The sequence below is a fragment of the Parus major genome, chromosome 5, assembly GCF_001522545.3.
Source record: "Parus major isolate Abel chromosome 5, Parus_major1.1, whole genome shotgun sequence".
Classification (NCBI taxonomy): Eukaryota; Metazoa; Chordata; class Aves; order Passeriformes; family Paridae; genus Parus; species Parus major.
Window position 1 is genome coordinate 25,084,286 of NC_031774.1, and position 17,744 is coordinate 25,102,029.

The 17,744-nt window shown below is 47.6% G+C and overlaps 1 protein-coding gene across 10 annotated transcripts in view; it reads left to right on the plus strand.

Moving 5' to 3' along the window:
* Positions 1–2,483: 2,483 nt before the first annotated feature.
* MGA (MAX dimerization protein MGA) overlaps positions 2,484–17,744 on the plus strand; it is a 60,548-nt gene continuing 45,287 nt past the window's right edge. For 3 of the 10 annotated variants that reach the window (XM_033515457.1, XM_015630729.3, XM_015630728.3), the window contains exons 1-3: positions 3,332–3,795; positions 5,740–5,853; positions 15,899–17,040. In XM_033515457.1, coding sequence (XP_033371348.1) covers positions 15,977–17,040 — 1,064 coding nt within the window. In that variant the 5' untranslated portion in view covers positions 3,332–3,795; positions 5,740–5,853; positions 15,899–15,976. Of the gene's footprint in view, positions 2,666–3,323; positions 3,796–5,739; positions 5,854–11,220; positions 11,291–15,898; positions 17,041–17,744 lie in introns of those variants that run through there. The other 7 variants (XM_015630731.3, XM_015630733.3, XM_033515456.1 and 4 more) reach the window with 6 other exon arrangements.

Consider the following 17,744-nt stretch of genomic DNA (forward strand, 5'->3'; position numbering starts at 1 on the left):
CTTTCTCTTGTATCACACTTCCTTCCTCCCACCAGCTCAGCCCACTCAAAACCTGCATAATTTCTTATAAAAGGATTTGCCTGTTTCTGCTCAGTTTTCTAAAGCCTTTATTTCCTAAATATGCTCCTCAGTGGGAACACTCCTATTGGATTTCCAGGCCCATTTTATCACTCTTAATGGGATGGGTGGGGATGGAAGAACTGAAAAAGTTGGGCGTTGGTTTCAAGAGAAGGGAAGAGGCCCACAGTGAACGATGTGTGAACAGGAGGGTGGAGAGAACAGGATAGCGAGTGGGAGCCTCTGGGTAAACAGATTATGTTGAAGAGCAGTGTGGTCCCTGGGCACGCCTCTGGAATAACAGGTACTGACTGCTCTTCCTCCTCTTCCCCCTTTTAAAGGTTTTATTCAGAAGGGAAATGAGGGGGAGAAGAAGATAATTGTTTTTCTTGCTTATTTAAGGTTCCTCAAACTCTAACGAACTTTAGTTCCTCAATACTTAGATTTTTTAAAAAAATAAATAGCCAACAAACAAAAGGATTTTTCTGCAAAACCTCACTTGTAATTTGGGCATCTCTGCTTCAAATGACATGTACTTTTTTAAAGTTAAGATTTCCCAATCTAACTTGCATAGGAACATCTTCAACACAGCAGTCAGAAGATCTACCTCTTTCCAATAAAAGACATTTTTTTGCACGTAGAGACCAAAACAACACTTTTTTTTTTTCATCTGTAATAGGCAGTTGGCTCGTTTCTGTGATATTCACAAACACCATCAGGTTTCATTCAAAACTACTCCAGTCATAATGTCTTTTCCCCCGAAAGATTATCAAAGACCTACTTCTCCTCCATGTGTTATATTTTATTTTTCCAAAACTCCAGTATCTTTGATTGCCTTGGCATTACTTCTTTATCCTTCTATATGTTTGCAACATCATTACAGTTAATGTCAAACAGTAAATTTTATTTGGGTGACGTTTCCTCTGTTTGGCCTATTAACTAAAACAGATCCTACAGCTGGGAATTGGGCACTTCATCCCTTATGGCAGCAAGAGTTTCAAAGAAGCTATCCCCCAATCAGCCCAGAAATTCCAAGATGACAGGTCCTAAGCCCACCAGTGCTTTCTGCCTTTCTGAACTTCAGCTGTATGATTGTAAAAGCCCAACAAAAGTTTTGCTTATGTACCAGCTAATATACCTGTAACCTTTTTATATGGATTCCTCAAATACACTTATGTAAGACGTAACAGAAGGTACCTTTAAGCTTCTCAGTGATCTGAGAACCAACCACTCAATTTGGTATCAATCCAACACAAAGTTCAATTTTGCAGAAGTATAAATCTGTCTAATTAGACACTTCCCTTTTTACATCCCTCATGGACTCCCCAGCCATATTGTCACACATTCTCAGTAATGTCACAATGTCTAGGGAATGCAGATTGCTGCAATGATTGAGCACCTTTTGAGGCCAAGACCTCCAACACAAAAATTCCAGCACAGGGCTACATAATGGTGCAGTTTACCACCAGCTTTTGTTTAAATTTTAAATTACTTTCCATTACATGTGATCTGCCTTTGCCCTAGTCAACCTGAAATTATTTTTCAAGACTGCACGAGAGGCCTGGCTTTCCTCACTGATGCAGCTGCAGCCCCCGGTTTCAGCTGCCACCCAAATCAGCCAACCTGCACACACACCCATGCTGCCCTGGAGCTCAGGGGGGGTTCTTTACGTATTTCTTCTTCTTCAACATTTGCTCCACCATTTCAGTGTATACCAAATATAGACTTTCTGGATAAGAATCTCCAGAATCACCACCTTCTACCTAAACCACGCAGGGCTGTAATATTTAAAGGTATTAGTGAACACATCCCTATGCTGACGGGCCTTTATTTAACTCTTTCGGCTCACACGTAGCCTCAGGAAGTTTCCAGGTAACTCCGGGATTGGTGTGAGTGCAGTTCCGTGGGCACCCGGCAAACGCTCCGGTCCCCAGGCGCTCTGCCGGGTCCGAGAGCCTTGTGCGGGCGGCAGCAGCACCCACAGCGTGAGAAATCCTTTCGAACCCCGGCATCGCACCGTCGGCGTTCGCTCCAGTTACCGCCAGAACATCGCGCCCCGCCGCACGCGAACCCCCGCTCCGTGATCTACAAATGCTGCAGGGCGGAAGGCGGAGGAAGGACGAGGAGCCGCGGGGAAGGGCGATGGGAGCGGGCGTGCCCGCGGGAAGGCGCTCGGGGCGCGGGCGCGGCACGGCCGCCGGAGGCGCTACCGCGCGGCCCCACGCGCGAACGGCGTGTTATCCCTCGCGCACGGCCGGGGGAGGGGCGGGAAGGGCGTGGCCGGCGGCGCCCGGGGAGCGGAACTGCGTCGGCGGGCGGCTCCGGCCAATCGGCGGCGTGCCGCTGGCGGGGCGTCGCGAGGCAGCTGCACCGCGCGGCCGCCGCCGGCCCCCGCTGCCCCCCGCGCTCCGCCCGCACGGCCGCGCTCCGGTACCGGCCTCGCGGGGGCGGGAGAGAAGCCAGGGCAAGGGGCAGGGGAGCGCGCGCCGCCCACGTGATGGGCCGAGGCGGCCAATGAGGACGGCAGGAGGTCGCGCGTGGCGGGCGAGGGCCGCGTGGGCCGGGGCGTTGGCGGGCGGCGCGCGGAGCCGGCGGCGCGCGGACTCAGGTAGGAGCCGCCGCGCGCCCCCCTCCTCCTTCCTTGGAAGTTTTCACTCGAGGTGGCGCGAGGCGTGCGCGCGTCACGTGAGCGCGGCGGCCGCCCAATCACGCGCGCGCGCGCCGCCCGTCCGCGCGCTGCCGCCGCACCCGCGTTTGAGGCGAGGGGGTCGCGCGCGGGACGGGAACGGGACCGGCGGCCGCGCGCTCTGTTCGCGCTCTCCCGCGCCGCTCCGTCCAGGGGCAGGAGCGGGCGGCCCCCGGGGGCGCGGGCAGTGGGTAGCGGCCGGAGGTCACCTGACCGGGGGGGTTGTTAAAGGGACCGAGCGGCATCCGGGCTCTCCGGCCGGGAAGAGTCGGGTGAGGCCGGGCCTCGGGCAACCGCCGCTGCTCCCTAAGCCGTCGCGCTCCCGGGGACCGGCCCCCGGCGGGGGCGTGGCCGGCGCCACCTATGAGCCGGGGCTGGGCTGCCGGGAGAGCCTTTCCCGGGAAGCGGCCCCGGTGCCCCCTGGGTGCCAGAGGCCGGCGGGCTGGGCGGGGGCGGAGCGGGGCCCCTCGGCCGGGGGCGGGGCGGCCCGCGGGCGGCGCGCGTGCGCCCCGGCACGTCGCGGGGGGCGGCCGCGGGGCCGCGCGGGCCAGAGGTCATTGGTGACCTGTGGTCCCGTCCTGTTTGAAACTCCTCGTACTGAGCTGATGCGGGTAAAAGGCAGTCGAAGCGCGAAGCCGAGCTCAGTGAGAAGTAGGTAGGCACGAGGGCCAGCGGCTGTTTCAGCAGCCCGGGGAAATGAGTAGCTTCCCATTACGTGGTTGGAGCTTCTTGCCTGACTTATTAAGATGTCAAATCTTGCACAACAAACACGCTGCCTTGTTCACGACGTGAACTGTGTTAAGGCATGGGCTGTCTGTAATCGCACTTGATGGGATGGGCTAGAGCCCCGAAGATTTGAAGTTGCTGCAGACACTGAAAACCGAGGGCGGTGTAAAGAAGAGAGGCAGGCTGATGCTTTGGTCTTGTCGCTTGCAGGTGTTCTGCCCGATGCAGCTGTAGCACCCTTTCAGTGCCCTCGGGCACAGTGCCTTGTGAATCAGTACTGAGGACTGGAAAGGGAAATTGATTCTGCTTGAAAAGTATTCCCATAGGTGAGCATTTTTGTGCGTCTTTATATAGGGAAAAAAACCCATATTTCTTAGGTCTGGTGAAGATGGGCAGCATTTGTTCACTTCTGTATTTCATCTAACAGCAGCTGGCTGTTAACCTCATCCATTGTTGGCTCAGTATTGGTGCAGGCGCTGTTGTGCCTTCCATGGGGTGGAAACCTGTAACTGGAGGAAACCGCTTGTGAATAAACTTGTTTGGTCACCTTCCAGGAAAGAAAAAAAATTCTTTCTCTTTCACTGTAGGCTACTTCATTTATACACAAATGTATTAAGTAGTGTCTGAAGGTTTTGGTTGCTTTAAATCTGGTTTCCTAAGGAATGGGAAGTCCAAGACATTCTCCTTACAAACACAATGAAATAGGTCTCCGCCTGGTGGAGTGAGAAAGAGTTCTTCTCTATGAGGAGGCTATTGTCTGTTTGCTGTTTCATAGGCAGCAGAGGATCTACCAAAAAATACTCAGCCATAGCACATGCATAGAGAGCAGTGCCATTAGCTGTAGCACCAGCAGGGCTTTCCTCTTGTCTTATTCTTCCATAACTAAGGATGTTCTGTGCTGTGTTGGTTTGTTGTTTTTTTAATCTTTAAGACTGGGTCACCTTAGAACAAAGAATCCAGTTTTGATAGTGGAGTTGCTCTTCTCTGTCCACACAAAGATGGAATGTGCTTTCACTGTTGGATTATAGCTAGTTTTAGTACCTGGGATAAATCCTTTGCTGAACTGGGTAAGGAAGAATCCAGTGAGAATGATATGTGTGAGAAGGATGATGAAAGCACGTCAAAAGAAGAAAGCAACCAGAAGAAAACTCTTTTGTTTTAGTTTTTTTTTTTTTAAAAAAAATCAAGCCCCAAACAGAAAGGCATTAAAGGAATGTGGACAGCATAAAAGAGAGAAAATGAATGGGAGTCAGAGAAAACCTATCTACAGTAAAAAGGCATTCTTTATTCCAGTCACTATCTTCAGGAAAAGCCAATTTGGAGAATGACAAGACTGTGACTGTTAAAGAAATACTTGTGATGTTTGAATTGTGCTGTTTTGCTAACTCTTGTACAGTGCTTTCTGTTAATGTGGCGTGGTCTGCCTGACCACAGGGTAAGTCAATAAACAGTAATGAAGATGGATATAATAAACCTGGAACACATCTCCAATGGACTGGACTTTGATTAGCATCTCTTGTTTTTTTCACCATAACTTGAAAGGTTTCCTTGGCAGTTCTAACTTACTGAGCCACTGGTGACTGTAGCAATGAGTGTTGCTATAAAATAGCTAGATGAGTAGGATAGTCCTGAGCTCAGGTGAGGGCTTTCTATTTGTCTCTTGTTTTTTCTTCTATGATGTGGATGAGATCCCCAGCTGAAGATTCATGTATGTGATAAATGTTCCTCATGATGGCCATAAAGGGATTGAAATTCATCAAAATGGTGCTATTCCTGCTGATTATGGCTAGTTTCTGCCAGTGTTGCATGGCAAAAAGCATCAAGCATTGCTTTATTGTTTTATTTTGTGGTTTTTGCTAGTTGAAATAATAGTATAGTAAAAACAGAATTCATTGAATGTATGAGTAATGGGTATATCACAGACTGATGAAGTATGGGAAGTGATATAAAATACATTAACCTAAATATAACATGTTGTACAAAGATAAAAAAGAGCATTTATTTCTAGTTAACATTGGCTTTTCCCCCTGCCCTCTCACAAAAGTGGTTCATTCTTACAAAAATCACAGAATCATTTAGGTTAGAAAAGACCTCCAAAATCATGGAATCTGACCTTGGGCTCATCACCAGCTGTCACCTAGACCATGGCACTGAGTGCCACATCCAGTTTGGTGTGTTTCCATTTTGCTATCTTCAGTGTTTGGGAAGTGTTTCCCAGAAGTTCAGGTAATTCTTGAGAGATGCATTTGTATATGCATTGTACATTGCAGGATTCATCTTGTTTGACACACTGCTGACTGTGGGGAGCTGGAATGGACTCCGTGACATGGTATGGGTATTGGAGAGGTGAAGCAGGAGTTTCTCCCTTTCTTGCACCCCTCCAGGTATGTGCCCTGTTCCTCAAAAAGCAGCTGCTGCTCTTGCAGGTGTGTAGCTCAGTTGGGGAAACACTTCCTGAACTACCACCTATTTATCCTGCAATAGTCAGGGCTCTGAGTGTGATGTGAATTTGGTTTTAGTACAAAGCAACGCTCTGGGCTGAAATCTGGCAGTGCACCAGCTGTGTCAGGCTTATTATGGGGATAAGTGCTCTCTGACTGCAGCTGGAGCATGTGTTTCTGCATGTTTGCATCAGCAAGAAAGCTAAAAAATGTTTTAAAAATGTCTGAAAAACATTTTTTTCCCTGCAACAGTCCATTTCTTACAATAATTTTTTTTTTAGTCTCACTTTTTGTCTAGATTCTGCTATCACTTTCATCTTTTACCTTCCTAGCACTGAACTATACTTCTTAACTAAAGCAAGAATTTAAGTTAGTTTCCTATCAAAAATAACATTATGCAAACTTTTCTTAGAGTATATTTGGGCTGGGGTTCTGTTGCTTAAAGACAGAGGTCTGGAGCTGCCATATGTGGTGCTAATTATTAGAGACATCCTTGTACAGCAAACATTCAGCTCTGGGAGACTACTGCTTGTCTGGAGAAGCGATTGAAGGCCAGTGGGGCTGGTTTTCACATAGAAAATGGGACTAGATACTTTTCTATGTGCAGAGTTTGGGTTGGATTAACAGAATTTCCTGTGGGTTGCTACTTTTAATCATTCTCCAAAGTGGTAAAACATTGTCTAAAGAAAGAATTATTTTTTTTTTGTATTTTAACTCTTCTAGTGTGGGCATTGCACAAAATTTCTGGCTGTAACATAACTAGGTTTTCAGCTCTTTAAAGACCTGTGGATTTTGGTTTTTTGCTTGCTTTTTGCCCTTTTATTTTTTTTCCCCCAAATGTGCAAAACGTGGGATTTTTGAGCCCAGTCGGGTCTGTGTGGTTGTAGGTAGTGGTAAACTTGTAGACTGCTGTAATAAACTGCTTACTGCTGCTGTGGGGGTGTTACACCGGTACAGCTGGTTTTGATAGCTCTTTTTTACAGGTAGTGAGTGTAGTTCCAGCTAGTGCTTGTTTTTAGCAAGGGAATTTATAGGAGCTGAAAGCCTCCTTTATGCTCCAGTAATGTTCCTGGTAGTGGTGCCTTTCATACTATGCTGTGTGACAGAAATGTCCTGTCACGTATCTACTTGTGTAGTAGCAATCTTTGTGTTCAGGGGATTGCTAACAAAAAATGTAATTTACACCTCTTGTGTGTTTTTCACAAGTTGGCAGCTGTTCTGATTTGCTTAACTATGTATAGTTACATGTGTATATACATATATACTTTACAAGGTATGTTGTTCTCCCACGTCTACATCTGTAGCAAAGTCTGGGACTTGTGACCCTCCAATTCCTCATTTGTTACTGAATCTTTACTACAGGTTAGACTTGAGAGTGGCTGAAGGACACTTTGTTGCTGCAGCTCTAATAGGTACAGTCTCTTATTGTAGCACGTAGGCTCGAGTGGGTGCTTTATAGTGCTATGTAGGCGTTACTGAAAACAGGAGTGTGATTTACTGGGTGCTGAAATGCAGCTTGTAAAGACTGTAGTTCATGTCTTCAAGGGAATATGCCTGAAAGAAGCATTTGAGGAAAGAGTATACGTCTTTCTTGGTAGTTGTAGTGGTTTAGATTTGTCAATCCCGTTTCTTGGCCAACGCACCAAATAAATGTTGTGGTTTTAAAGCAGTAACTAAAAAATTACTAGAAAACTTACTTATTTCTTGCTGTGAGATATGGATTAGAACAAGAGCAAAACAGGCTTAAAACTTAATAAAGAAAGTTTATTAACAGAACTACAAGAATAATAAAACCAGAATAACTTTCAGAAAACAACTTTTTCTCTCAGTACCTAACTATTCCCTTGTTCACATGACAACATAGAGATGAAAGACTTTGGAACTTCGGTGTTTAAAACAGTCCCAATTCCTGCTAGAGTCTTTTCATCAGTCTTTGTAGAGAAACAGAAGTCTTCTTCTGCTAATCTATGGAGTTTTTCACAAGAAAACTATTTCTGTTATAGTCTTCTATTTTTCTGATGCCAGCTGCCCGGAAAAAAAAAATCTGTCATCAGTCCAGTCCTCCCATTTCACATCACTCTGAGGTGTGTTATGGGCCATGAGTCTAGGGGGGTCATTTTTAAAGATGAGTTACTCAAAGGCAAAAGTTCTTTTCATCTGTCTCTGTGAGCTTCCCTGGAAACAGGAGTTTTCTCTTTGCTTCAGGCGGCCTCAGATCTTCAACTATTACTTCTCCCTTTTTGTTCCAGCACCTCACTGTATCACAACTACTCCACCTTTTGCTCAAAATCTAAACTTTGAACACTCCATTCCTCCCCACATACTCTGTCATGAATTAAAGGAGTTTTTTCAGAACACTATTGTTCATCTCCATAGCTTTAACAGAAAAATATTTCAGCTTAATTAAAGCATCTCCTTATTCTCTACCTCTTCTGAAGCTTAATTCTTTTCTTTACTGTCTCTGGTAGTTTATAAAGTCTCTTTACGTGTTGATTACTCTCTTTTTCTTTCTCTGGAAAAAAGGATTAATCTGCAAGTCTCACCTGAGTAATGAAAGGGTTAAAATCTTGCCCAGGCTTTTTAGATGGTTCTGTGATCTCTGCCGGAGAAGCAGCTGGAGTTGTCTTCCATGGAAGATTGTTCATGGCTGCTCTGGAGAGTGTGGTCACTGTCTCAGCCTGCCGCAGGTCAAGAGCTTTTTCCTTTCTTTACTCGGCAGTCTCTGGTGAATTCAGTCACAGCAAAAACTGCAGCCAAGCCAGGGACCCGCCTGGCCCGGCCAGAGCCCAGTGCCCCGCAGGCCCCATCTCCCTCTAGCCGCATGGCCTGGGCAGGGAACGGGAAGCCAGCTGGAGCTCTGTTACCTTTCACAGCCAGGAAAACAAAGAGACAAAGAAATTTCCAGGCTTAGGTCTTAAAGTGGTGTTCACAGGTTGATCTCACTTTTTAATGGTTAAAACTGCTGTCAGTTCTTAGAAATTGCCAGCTGTTGGCTAGGGGACAAACTCTCATCAGCCTCCAGTGGTTTTAACTTCCTTAAGTGTTTCTCTTTGTTTTCTTAAATGCTAATCTAGCACAGTAGTGAACTTGAGCATTTCCAATACCTTACACTAGCCAGTAATGGGATGGTTGTAACTCCCTCTGATCAGGGATTCAGTAGGTCCAAGCCAGTTAATTTCTGTGCTGGCAATTCATGTTTAGCACAAACAAGTCCTTAAAACTGGTGTTTGTACTGATCTAAACGAGATGTTCTTTACTGTAGCACTGCTTTTTTCTTGTCAGCTTTAAGCTGCTTAGAATGGGGTTACTTAAGCTGGTGGGAGTCCAGTACTGCTGTAGACTTCTACTGATGAATCTGTTCTCTTGATAAACCAGGGGTTCAATTTTGGTACAGGCAAGCATTTCTACCTGCATTAGGTGAAACTAGCAAAATCTCTGGCACTGTCAACTATCTCTGTCTTGTTTCTTTTATCATGACTGGAACATGTGGCTTGTGGGCCATGAACATGTCTGCTCTTCAGTTGTGTCTGTTCTCAGTTGTACAAATTACTCTCTTGCTGAAAAGAAAACCCCACTTATTTCTGTATTGCCACTGTTCAGAAGCAAATTGGTTAATACAAAATTGTGTCTATCCTGTGGCCTTAAAACTTGGTGACTGCTCTACAGAATGTGTGATAACTGTAGGTGTAAAATTACTATCCTTCCCTATCTGAGCAGGAGGAGGTCACACATGTACACACGTGAGTGTGTGTATATACATAGGTGTGTGTGTATATATATGTATGTATGGTAGATACCCTCCAGCAGCAGAGTTTAGACAATGGTGGTTCCTGAATCCTAGTCTCTCCTGGTTGCTGCTGGACACAGAAGCTCCAGAGGCCACAGTGCTGTTCCCGGTGCTGGCGTGTGCTCTGTCTCTCAGGTGGCTGAGACTGTCCAGTTTACCTGATGTCCAACACCCCTCCATCCACATGAACCCTGCCTATTAGAGACAGAGGTGTGCATACACACCCAGAGCTGGTGGCATTCCTCTGGGCCTCCGTACAGACCCACTTTCATGAATGTTTTGATGCACGTTTGTCAAGTCTCTTAAAAATGTATTTTCTTTAGTTCTGTGTTTCTGAGATAAATTTCTATAGCATAAAATTATGTTGCCAAGAAACCTCCAAAGGTTTGCTGACCTTTTGTGATGTTGCTCTTCTTTGGCCCATTTTCAAAGAAGACAAAGAAACCCCAACAGCTTGAGCAGCAGTCCAGACAAAGTTATAGTTTGCACCATCAGTGGAAAATTTGGGTCTGCAGGTGAGCCTGGACCTTGATGTCAGCCTACTAATTAATGTCTTTGCCTTTCAGCACCATGTGTAAGTCTCCATTGTTTTGTAATGGATGCAGTGTTGTAAAATAAATAACCTTAATGGAAAAAGGGATGGGATGGAGGGGCTTCATGGAAGTGTTTTTTCCTGCAGCCGTGATGCGTTTTGGTGTGAATTCCCTTAACGTTCAGAATTCCGTTTTAGTGGGCTTATTGTCAGAAGTGCCAGGTTTATAACATGTAATGAATTCCCTTGGTGTCTGTGAAGGCGTGCCAGGCTGGGCACGGGGCGGTGCCTGCTCGGTGCCGTTCAGCGGCGGGGGCGCTCTGTCGAGGCCGTGCCAGGGCTGCGCTGAGCCCGGGCTCTCCGTTCGTCAGCGCGTCGGTAACAGCGCCCAGGGCCCGGCTCCGGGGCCGCGGGGTGACAGGTCTGTGTCTGCCCTCCCAAAGGCCCTTCTTCAGCTGCGGGGGCAGAGTCTGAGCCGCGCTTTGGCCGGTCAGCGAGAACTTGCTCAGACGATGAAAATGTCGCTGACTTCGTTGCTTCCTCAGCTGAGGGTTTCCCGGGGAGGAGGCCGATTCCCGCCGGCGGCAGCGCTCTGAAGCGTGGAGAGGCGCGGTGCGCGTTGCCTGCGCAGCGAGCGGTGCCCCTTTCCCAGAGGAGGCGGCCGCTGCCCCGGGCACGGGGATGGCGGGGCGGCGCCGCCCCGCTCGGTCCGCCGGGGGGCGCCGTGCGTCGCGGGCCTCGCGCGCAGTCCTGGCGCGGGGGCGGAGGGAGGCGGAGTCGCGCGACCGGAGCCCCGGGGCCTTCGACGGCCGCCGGCGCGTGAGCGACGCGCGCGCGCCCGTTCGAGAAGCTTCCCCGCGCGCGCGGCGATGCGCGGGCCGGGCCGAGCGCCGGGCCCTGCGCGCGGCGCGGGCACGTGACGGGCAGGCGGGAGGGAGGGGGATGCCGTCCCGCTGTGCGCTTGCGCGCGCTGCGGCGCCATGACGTCAGCACGGTGCGCACGCACGTACACACGGTCCGCGTGAGAAAGGAAGCTGGAGGCCGCGCGCGCTTCGCGCACGGTAACGACCGGGGAGCGGGACCGCGCCGGGGGCAGCGGCCGCGTCGCGCGCGAACCCCGCGCGCCTCCCCGCGCGCCTTCCGCCCGCCATTCGAACTGCGAAAATTGACACCAGGCGCGGGCACGAGGCGCCCGGGCCCGGGCCCGGCGGCCGCGCCCCGGCGGCTACGCGAGGCGCCGCTGCGCGCCGGCCGCCTCGGGAGCGCCGGCAGCGCGCGCACCGCCGGACAGGGCCGCGCCGGGTCCCGGCGAAGAGCGGCGCGGTTTCCCCACGTGCGCTCGTCCCGATGCCCTCCGGCACCCGGCGCGGACGCTGGTTCCACGTCGCGCTGCTCCTGGGCGGCTGCCGCTCCCCGTCCCGAGGCGTCTGGCTGGGGTGCGGCCGGGGAGGGGAGCGGGGGGCACGCGGGGGGGAGGGCGTTGAAAGCGACAGGTGCTGCGCTCGGCCCGCAGCCGTGACGCCACCTGCCCGGGGCGGGGCCCTGGTCTCTGGCCGCCGTGCCCGGGGCGGCCCCTCATGGTGCCCGCTCGGTCGGTCGGTGTTGAACGGCGGCGCGGCGCGCGCCATGGGGCTCCCGGCGGCGGCGCGCGGCGGGCGGGGCAGCCCCGGGGGTCGCGCGCCGCCGCCGCCGCTCTCCTTCCCACGGTGCCTCCCGGTGTCCGCCCGCCCCGGAGCACCGCGCGCGGAGCCGCGTCCCGGTCGCCGTGTGGGGAGTCGGGCTGGTTTGTTTTTGTTTGTTTGTTTGAGAAGGACGCTTTCGCATCTGATTGTCGCCCTGCTTTTGGCGGGTCTCAGTGCGACTTGTTGGTTTTGGCCGCTGCGTCCTGCTTTGACGTTGCTTTTCAAATTCAGGCTCTGCGCGTAGAGAAGGGAAATCTTTGGCGCTGTTCAGAACTTCAGCTTCCACAGATACACGTGTTTCCCCTGAAATACTGGATTAGAGTCTGTGTACTACAATAAAACAGACTCCTGTGTCATCAAATACAATAAAATATATGAAATTACTTTCTGGTAACAGACTGTGCTAGTGCTGAAATAACGTAGATTTTGATTACTCTGATTGAACATAATCATATTTTAACCATGTGTGTCTGAGTTGATAATGTGCGTGGTGCTTGTAGAAATGTACAGAAGTACAATGTAAGAACTTTGTTGGACAACAGAAACTGTTACTCTGTAGGTCTTTATGTGCATAGAACTTTAGGTGAATACGTGGTTGTTGAGCTTTTTCTGCAATTTTTTTTCTGGCATGTCTTAAGATAATTTAGTCAAATAAATGTAAAGGATTCAAGTAAATTTAAAGGTGCAGGCATTCTGCTTATCTTAAACCAGATCTGAAACCACTTTGATAGTGTGTTTCCTTTATGAGCCAATACAGTTTTGGTGCATATTGCACAGCATTAATGTGAATTCATTTTCTGACTGTATGTTTAGTATACATATAAATGTGTTACATATGTACATACAGAGTAATATCTGGTGGAAAATCACATAGAACTTAGACTGTGGTTCCTTTTTCACCACTCTGTTTATCTGAAATTTATATTTCTGTTCTGCTTGTATAGGTGAGCATGCAAGCTCTTATTTATTTATTTGGGATAGCTTTTTGTGTTGCTGGGACTTGAGGTGTAATCTACTGAAAATATAGAGCAATATAATTGAATTAATTTTGTATCCTGGACTCTGTTAAGGAGTCCTCGGTGGGTGGGTGGTTGTGGGTATGTTTGTGGGGAAGAATTTCCTCTGCAAAGTTAAACTGAAAACCAGACCTTGTAACTTCACCGGTATCAAAATCTATGCAGAACAGTTTTGGTTTATTTCCTCCAATTTAACATTTACGTTAAGTTGTAAAGTATGAAGTGTAAAGAGTGAAAATGGATCTCTGGTATTTGCTAGCTGTCAAGAACATTTATCAGGGGGTATAAATTGTCTCTTGAGCTTTGAGGTCATTTGCCACATGCATGTGACAGCTTGTTAGCACTTGTTTCCTCCTCTTTACAGTAGCCCAGTCCTAACAAAATAAAGATGTCTTACTAAATATCCAGTTCACTTAAAATTTGTGAATTAAGAGTTAATTCTCTGTAAAGAGATGGGGTTGTTTTCCAACCCATAGAATCGTAGAATGGTGTTGGTTGGAAGGGACCTGAAGGGTCACTTAGCTCCAACTTTCCTGCCGTGGACGGGGATACCTTTGACTAGACCAGCTTGCTAAAAACCCCATTTGTCCAGCCTGGTGTTGAACACTTTCAGGGTTAGGGCACCCAGAGTTTCTCTGGGTAACCTGTTCCAATCCCTTACCACCCTTGTAGTAAAGAATTCTTCCTAATATCCAGTGCAAACTTCTGTCTTTCATTTTGAAGCCATTTCCCCTTTTTCTATCTCTGCCTTTGTAAAGGTCATCCCCAGATTTGTTGTAGGTCAGCTTTAGGTACTGAAGGGCTGCAATTATTATGTCTCCCCAGAGCCTCGTCCAGTCTGAACAACCCCAACTCTCTCAGCCTGTCTTCACAGGAGAAATGTTCTATCCTTCTCAACATCTTTGTGGCCCTTCTCTAGACTTGCTCTAAGAGGTCTGTGTCCTTCCTGTGCTGTAGACCCCAGAGCTGGATGCAGTGCTCTAGGCCTCACCAGAGCAGAGTAGAGGGGCAGAATTCCATCCCTTGCTTTGCTGGCCACTCTGCTTTGGATGCAGCCTAGGATATAATTGGTTTTCTGGACTGCAAGGGCCATGGCAGGGTCATGTCCAGCCTCTCACCCACCAGCAGCCTCAAGTCCTTCTCAGCAGGGCCACTCAATTTCTTCATCCTCCAGCCTATGAATGGTACTGGGGGTTGCCCCATGTCAGGTGCAGCACCTTGCACTTGGATTTGTCAAACTTCTCATCAAGCTTGTTCAGGCCCTTTTGAACATTGGCCCTTTTGGATTCGGGCATGTTAGTTTCACTTACCTTGCCAGTATGGACCCCTGAGGGACACCACTTGTCACTAATGGTCCCTGGGACTCAGGGCTGTTGATCACTACCCTCTGGATGGGACCACTGTGCCACTTTCTCATCCACTGAACAACCCACCCATCAGATCCATTTCTCTCCAATTTAGGGAGAAGGACTTTGTGGGGGACTGTTTCACAAAGGCTTTGTGGAAGTCCAGATAAACAACATCTGTAGCTCTGCCACTGTCCACCAATGCAGTCACTCTGTAGTAGAAGGCCACTAGGTTGGTCAAGTAGGGCTTGTCCTTGGTGAAACTGTGCTGGTAAATCACCTTAGTCCTTCATGCACCCTAGCATCACTTCTAGGATGATCTGTTCCATGATCTTCCCAGGCACAGAGGTTGTCAATAGTAACCAGAATACTTCTATCTACCCTTTTTTAAAAAATGGGTGCAGTATTTCCCTTTTTCTAGTCACCCGGGACTTCACCTGACTGCCATGATTTCTTGAATATTAAAGAAGGCGGCTTGGCACATCAGCCAGTTCCCTCAGGACTCTGGGATGCATCTCAGCTTCTAGCAGTGGTGATTAACTAGTCTCCAGCTCCCACTAACTAGATATTTGGTATAAGAATCAATAATTTCTTTTGTTGGTGTTGTGTTCCACATACAATAAGGATCAAAATACAAACATCTGGATGTGTAAATAGGATTTTTGTGAGTTACCAGAAATGCATATATTAAATTTTCATGTAGAGAAATATACAGGCTGTTTGGAAAATGCAGTAGTTCATTGTCTTTCGTTACAGTATTGACATAATCCTTAGCTGGTGAGGTAGACACACAAAAGTGGAATTGTGTATATGCAGATAAAAGTAACTTATTTAGTTCCCTGAACAGTGATTATGCTTATTCTAACAGTGCAAATGTTTTTTGTTTGATTTAAATTATTTCCATAATTCAGAAGATAAAGCGAAGGCTGCCCAGTGCTTCACAGTCATCCATTTAATATTAGCTGTATGGTCTTTAGGGGGTTAGTTTGTGTCTTTTTCCAGAGCTTATTCATTTTAAGTATTTTGTCCCTTCTTTTTCTCTCTGCCCTTGACAGACAATTAGAAGTTCTTGGGGGTGGTGGGGACTGCAAGCAAAGAAATTCTAAACATACAAACTTCGGCAATTTCAATAAAGAAATTAAAAGAAAATGTTTTTAACATTTTCTTTTCTTTTCTCCTTTAAATTTCTGACAAGTTGTAGACCTCAGGGAACTCTTTATTTCTTTCTGGCAAGACTTTTGCCGTTGTGTCAGAAATGTGCCATTTGCTCTCCTGAAAACTTCTGCATCTTTTGCCTAATGAATGAATGAATGACCTGCAGAGTAGAAGGAATGTCAGAACAAAGTGCTTAGAAATACCAAGCAAAGCAAGGAGTTCTGTTGGGGCAAAGCCTGTATGGAAAAGCAATTTAAAGGTGTCATAGCCTCCATGTCTATAAGGTTAAAATTGTATACACACATGCAACCTTGAGTCGTTACACTCTGATTGTGCCCTGTTCTATAGTACTGCTTATCTTTTAAGTTTATAATGTGGGGGAGCTATTGCAAAAAGGATGTGTCATGCAACTTAATTACTTTCTTAGACTGTATTGGAATAATTTTAACTGTGGTTTCTTTTTCTTCCAGAATGGTGAGCACACATAGAAGATTATCAGAACTCTGTAGAATTTGCATTTGGTTTGAGAGCTTGTGAGTGTGCTCATCATGGAGAAACAGCAGATTGTCTTGGCTAGCCGGGATGGTGGGACTGTGTCTGGTGCAGCACCTGCTTTCTTTGTCATCTTGAAACAACAGCAGGGAAATGGAAAAGCTGACCAAGGAATCCTAGTAGCAAACCGTGATGCTTGTGCTCTTGCCAGCAGTGTATCAACTCCAGTCAAACCCAGGGTCAAGACCTGCCTCCCAGCTGACTGTGTCTCAGGGGGCATCACTGTCACCCTAGACAACAACAGCATGTGGAATGAATTCTACCACCGCAACACAGAGATGATCCTGACTAAGCAGGGAAGGCGAATGTTTCCGTACTGCCGATACTGGATTACAGGGCTGAATTCCAGTCAGAAGTACATCCTAGTCATGGACATATCCCCTGTGGACAATCACCGATACAAATGGAATGGCCGTTGGTGGGAGCCCAGTGGGAAGGCAGAACCACATGTTCTAGGGCGAGTGTTTATTCATCCAGAATCCCCTTCCACTGGCCAGTTCTGGATGCACCAGCCAGTATCCTTCTACAAACTTAAACTTACCAACAATACCCTGGACCAGGAGGGTCACATAATCCTGCATTCTATGCACCGATATCTGCCACGACTTCACTTGGTGCCTGCAAACAAAGCCACAGAAGTCATACAGCTTAACGGCCCCGATGTCCATACTTTTACTTTTCCACAGACAGAATTCTTCGCAGTTACAGCCTACCAGAACATCCAGATTACCCAGCTGAAAATAGATTACAATCCTTTTGCTAAAGGGTTCAGAGATGATGGGCTGAATAGTCGACCTCAGCGTGATGTGAAACAGAACAGCAACTTAGCATTGGAAGGAGGTGATGTTTTTAGCACTCCTGGCATTTGTGGTCGCCCTGCTGAAGTGGATGCATTAGATGTGCATCAGAGAAGTTTAGATTCTTCATTCATTGGTCAAAACCCATCAGACACTGAGCTGGATAAAGAGTCCTTTAATGCAGAAGGAGACTACTTGGGTCTCCTGGACAGTGACCTGCCTTCAGGTGTTATGCCAAAGCTAAAACAAGAAATCTCTGAAAGGTGGGTCAACACTGCATTTCCATACAATCGCTGGTTAAGTGGCATGTTCTGTAAATAAATAACACGATGCTCAGTGTAGAGGTTTACAGCTAAAGGTTGCATGACCTGAAATGGCAGAACAGTTAATACTACTAAAAGCTTTTCTTTGCTCAGTCATGTATCAGTCTTGACTTTCTCAGGTGTGTGGGGAGTGCAAGAGTTCAGTATTATTTTCTGTGTTGCTTTAGCTTCCGCTGTTAAGAAGCACTGAGGGATTTCTCTTAACCTTCTTAGCATTTTAGAAAGCTAAATTAATTTTTTTCCATGTTTTAGGCAGAGCTCATTGCAGTCATCAAAGCACTGCCTTAGCTTTTAGGGTTGCTCACCACATTGACATGCTGTCTATAGCTTCAGTTTTCATTAGTGAAAGTGAATGGTGCGTGGGTATTTAGGCTGCATATGTGTAGGGATTGCTGCAAGGCAGTTGTACTTGGCAGGAAGCCAGTGTTTTGTCAATAACTGCTTGGTGTGAATTCTTCTATTCCACAAAGAAGTGTGAGGTAGCCTGCCTGTTGGTTGCCTCATATTTGCTGTGAGGTAAGGGAAGTACTTCAGAACAACTTGGTTTTTCTAAAGTGAGCCTGGCAAAACCTATTATTTTACTGTACTTTTACTTAGTTTTGAAAATCCAAGCAATAGAGTGGAGCAGACTTAGTGAATAGTTA